The 4,954-nt window shown below is 39.2% G+C and overlaps 1 protein-coding gene across 2 annotated transcripts in view; it reads right to left on the bottom strand.

Moving 5' to 3' along the window:
* Positions 1-1,449: 1,449 nt before the first annotated feature.
* Positions 1,450-4,954, bottom strand: part of NPEPPS (aminopeptidase puromycin sensitive) — a 129,314-nt gene continuing 125,809 nt past the window's right edge. Inside the window, exon 23 of one of the 2 annotated variants that reach the window (XM_003786441.3) lies at positions 1,450-2,938. In XM_003786441.3, the coding sequence (XP_003786489.1) occupies positions 2,786-2,938 (153 nt within the window). In that variant the 3' untranslated portion in view covers positions 1,450-2,785. The remainder of the gene's footprint in view (positions 2,939-4,954) is intronic. The other variant, XM_023511323.1, reaches the window with a different exon arrangement.

Below are 4,954 nucleotides of genomic sequence, written 5' to 3'. Positions count from 1 at the left end.
ACAGCTTGAGGCTCTGTCTCAAAAAAAAAAAAAGGCTAGTCAAGTGAAGCAGTGGGACTATAAAAGGAAGAAAGGTATCTATAACTGGTTGTGATCAATTAGGTGTAAACACCACTGCACTTGAACCAGCCCTGAGCCTGCTTCCTTATCTGTAAAATGGGTACATTACTTATGATAGGGAGCTATGTGAAAGGCAATAATTTATTAAAATATCTGACACAAAAATGGCCAGATTAAGACCTTTGGAGACCCAAAGTATCAGGGCTGTTACCCAAACCAATCAAGGAACAAGAACATGCTCAAACTGAGGAAGGTTTAATAAAGGAGTTATTTCCATAGATATGGGCCAAACAAGGAGTAAGCCAGAGCTTGTTAAGTAGTAGTTCTTTGTATCCCTAGATGTGAACAGGCAGACAGTAGGAGCTAAAAGCTAGAGTGGGCTATTAAGAGCTGTGGTCTTTGGTAGAGGGACACAGACAACCAATGTGACCTGGCAATGAGAAAGTCAGGAGAATACTCTGACCATCATTTCTTCATGCTTTTTGATCTTTAGGCATTACTAATTGGATAAACACAACCTGAAGTTGGAGGGCAAGGGAAGCTTGTTAATGTAGTCCATGGGGGTCAGCACCTTTTGGGGTCCAGACTGCCATGAGAATGGTTCTGAAAGGAAATGGGAGATATCCAGCACTTCTCCCCCAGTGTAATTCAAATTTTTTTTTTTTTTAAACACAGCCAGCCAGGTTAGAGTGCAAATCATATCTCACTGTATCTTGAACTCCTGAGTTCAAGTGATCCTCCTGTCTCAGACTCCTGAGTATCTAGGACTAAAGGTGTGTGTTTTACCATGCCTGGCTAACGTTTTAAATTTATTTTTTGTAGACAGGGGGTCTTACTACATTGCTTAGGCTGGTCTTGAGCTTCTGGCCAAAAGCAATCCTTTCTCAGCCTCTCAAAGTGTCTGGATTACAGATGTGAGTTGCTGTGCCTGGCCTACTTAACACTATTACATATACAAAAATTGCATGTATGCCAAAACCAAAATAACTTCTTGCTCAAATTTCTGATTGCAAAATTCTGTGAGTTCAATTAAAGCTGCATTTTTCTCAGTCTCATTGGTGCCCCTGCTTTGCTAGTACCTTAAGCACATGCCTTGATAGCCTACAGGGTACCCCTGAGCATGGCGCCTGGACAAGGGTACCTCAAAAAGACACTGATTAAATCTCAAGTTAACTCCTGTGTCTCTGAGAGGCTCAGAATCTAGAACTAATTTATAATAGAAAGAAGCTCAAGGTTTTTCTGTTTAGAATCTAATCATCAGGAGTGATTAGGAACTGGATTTTCATAAACTTGAAAAATCCTGCAGTGGCAAACTTTGTATTATCCTATAGCATGATATTAAAGTTTTCAGTTTCTTATCAAAGAGAATGAAAGAAATCGGGACATCAATTTCACATTGACATTTTTATTAACGCCAACTTTTTTAATTATTATTTTTTTAAAACAATAGCACAAAAATGTTTCAAGAAGTCTCACAATCTGATGACCTTCTGAAATACAGTTAAGCCACACCAAATATGAATTTCTGTTAATAATACAAAAAAAATTTTAAGAGAAATAAAAAGGAACAAAAAAAGAAAAAAGATATGGAAAGAAGGGAATGAGATTTACAGCTAAAACTCATTGGATAGGTGAGGCTTATTAGTAGGATATACCATTGAAGCAAAGAATGATACACACAAACTTACAGTCTTTGTTTTTTTAAACCAGTTACAATTAATGTATAAATCCCGCAGCATTATCAATGACTTCTTACACAAAATGAACCAGGAGAAGTCAGCATGATACTGTTATAAAGATGTTCAATAGCTGGCTTGTCAGACGACTAAGACCATTTTTAGCAGAGGACTCCTTCAGAAAGGCCTGGCTAAAGATCTTTTGTATCTATTGTCTCACCTATAGGTATTTCAGGGTTCTAAAAGTCATTTTTAAAAAGAAAGAAAAAATAATGTATACCAGTTTCTCTTATTTAATGTGGCTCTGAAAGATGTTTTCTTATTATTTATCTCTAAGAAGGACACCGGGGGTAAGGGTTAGGGATTGAACTAAAGGGAGGAAAAAACCCAGAACAGGATATATATTTTTTTTTAGCCTTTTGTTTGGAGGGAGGGTAAAGGGTCACACAGAAGGAAAGGCAAGGAGGAAACTACAATCCTCGGTGCAGATTGAGTTATGCAGGAAAATATATCTTCCCGATCAGTCCCCATGCCAAAAAAAAACCCCACTTGGAATTATGCACAGACTCTGACTATGTTATACCAACTATCAGCCTTTTGTATTTAACCATTCCCAGCAACGGAAAATACCCTTGGCTTGTAGGGTGCTTAGAGACCCACTTCACAAAAATCCTCTTCACCCAGAAGCCTTTAGTTTCCTTTTGGTAAGTTATAAAAACAGAACATCTGTCATTAACAGGAGAGTGTTAAATACTTTTAACCACTGACAAGGCTTCAGGAAGTTTCACAGTTTCGTTATGCTCTATTTTATTACTATCATATTTACATTTTTATTTATTATTTATTTATTTTTGCTGAATTGTTGATTTTCCTTTTTCAATAGAATTTAATTCTGGAGTGTGAGCAGGAACCAGTTAACTACATTCATTGTCCAACCCCCACTGCTTTGAAAGAAGACTCCAAATTCTTGGCATATGAATCAGCTGTTCAGTAGCTCCACCTCATCCCTGCAGTGAAGCAGCAGAACCGCAGCACAGCATGCTCAGGGTTCACACTGTGGGTGGTGAGGCCTTTCGCTGAAGGAGGTACTGGTGGATGCTCTCAGCATCTCGCTTTAGCCAAGCAGCATTCAGCAGGATATTTTCACAACACTGCTGGATGGTACGCTCAGCTGAAGGAGCTGGGTGACTCTCGAAGAAAGCCTGGTATAAAACAACCCAGAATGTAGGGTCATTACTAGCAGTAGTAAGAAGTCAATACCACAGATTATGAAAAAATACCCACTGGATTATATAACAGATTCATAAGCCTCAGTCATGAGAATTGCCACTACCACCCTTAGGCTAGAAGAAAACAAGCAACTCCTTGGACTTGAATATGGCAATTCTTCCCCAAATATTATATGCTTAAAACCTAATCAAAAGTTAATAGAAAAGAAACAGAACATACTACTTTTATTTTAGGCTAATTGTGTAGTGATCAATCTAGACTTTAGACTCAGACTTGGTATTTGAATCTAGGCTTGGTCACAAACTAGCCTGTCACTTTGAGTAAATTAACTGCTGTAAGCCTCACTTCTCTATGAGAAAATACTCCAGAAGATTAAAGAGACAACATATGTAAAAATTTGGCAAAACACCTGGCACATAGAACTCAAGGACTCAATACATTTTGGCTGCTTCAAATAAAGATTGATTTGTAAGTGATGATGAAGCTAGTAAGTTTAAGTTGCTGCTATACACTAATAATTTTTTTTTTTTTTTGCGACAGAATTTCACTCTGTCACCTTGGGTAGAGTGCTATGGTGTCATTATAAGCTCACAGCAGCCTCAAATTTTTGAGCTCAAGTGATCCTCTTGCCTTAGTCTCCCAAATAGCTGGGACTACAGGTGCCCGCCACAATGCCCAGCTATAATTTTTCTATTTTTAGTAGAGATGGGGTCTCTTGCTAAGGCTGGTCTCAAACTCCTGAGCTCGAGCAATCTACTTGCCTCATCCTCCTAGAGTGTTAGGATTACAGGTGGAGCCACCACACCTGGCCAATACTAATAATGTAATACTCCATAATCTCACAATGTTCATAGAATAAAACTTTCCGAGTTCATAATTTATCACATTTACTGATTAAAAGTTGAATAAACTATTTTCTAGTCAAGTACACCTGAATTCATAATACAATAAAATAACAAATACCAACTGGCAAAATGATAGAACTCTTTTTGTTGTTGTTGAGACAGAGTCCCATCCTATGCCCTAAGCAGAGTGCAATGGAGTATGACATCATAGTTCCCTGCAACCTCAGACTCCGTCTGTGGGCAACCCGCTGCCTTAGTGTCTGGAAGCCACTAGGATTACAGGTGCTCACCACAGTGCCCAGCTGGGTTTTTCATTTTTTTAGGAGTTGGGGTTCCACTCTGGTTCAGGCAAGTCTTAAACTCCTGAGTTCAAACAATTCTCCCTCCTCAGCCTCCCACAGTGCTGGGATCCAGCAAAATGACAGAACTTGTTATCACAGGTATGAAAAACACTGACTAATTCATCAGATTAAGTCTAGAGTATCTTTTAGACATCAATAATTTTATTTATATAGATGACAATGGCTCCTGCTCCAGGGCTCCTCGTTTGGCCATTATCCTTACCATAGTTGGGCTTTTTAGGGGCTCACATAAGTCCTTCTCGAGTTCCCTCTCAACAAGTAGTACCAACATTTATATACTAGACACTTGGAAGTTATCCTTCACTCTTTTTTTTTCCTTTCCCAGATATGTTCACAACAAAGAAGCTACTTAGTATATATATTGTTGAATTAAAGATGAACAAAATCCAGCTTATGAATCTCTTTCATTACTATTATGTCTCCTCTACTACTCTCTCTACCCTACAGTAACCTCCTCTATCTTTCTTGCTGGAGAGTTAGCTTACCAACATCTTCTCTTCCCCATTCCAAACTATTCTCCACTTGTAGCCAGATTGAAATTTTTCTTTCTTTTTTGAGACAGAGCCTCAACCTTTCACCCTAGGTAGAGTGCTGTGGCATCACAGCTCACAGCAACCTCCAACTCCTGGGCTCAACGGATTCTCTTATCTCCTCCTCCCAAGTAGCTGGGACTACAGGGACCTGCCACAACGCCTGGCTATTTTTTGGTTGCAGCTATCATTGTTGTTTGGTGGGTCCAGGCTGGATTAGAACCCGCCAGCTCAGGTGCTTGAGCCACAGG

Source organism: Otolemur garnettii, unplaced genomic scaffold (genome assembly GCF_000181295.1).
Source record: "Otolemur garnettii isolate 467f Iridium unplaced genomic scaffold, OtoGar3 scaffold00018, whole genome shotgun sequence".
Taxonomy (NCBI): domain Eukaryota; kingdom Metazoa; phylum Chordata; class Mammalia; order Primates; family Galagidae; genus Otolemur; species Otolemur garnettii.
This window is presented reverse-complemented; position numbering and strand designations above follow the sequence as displayed.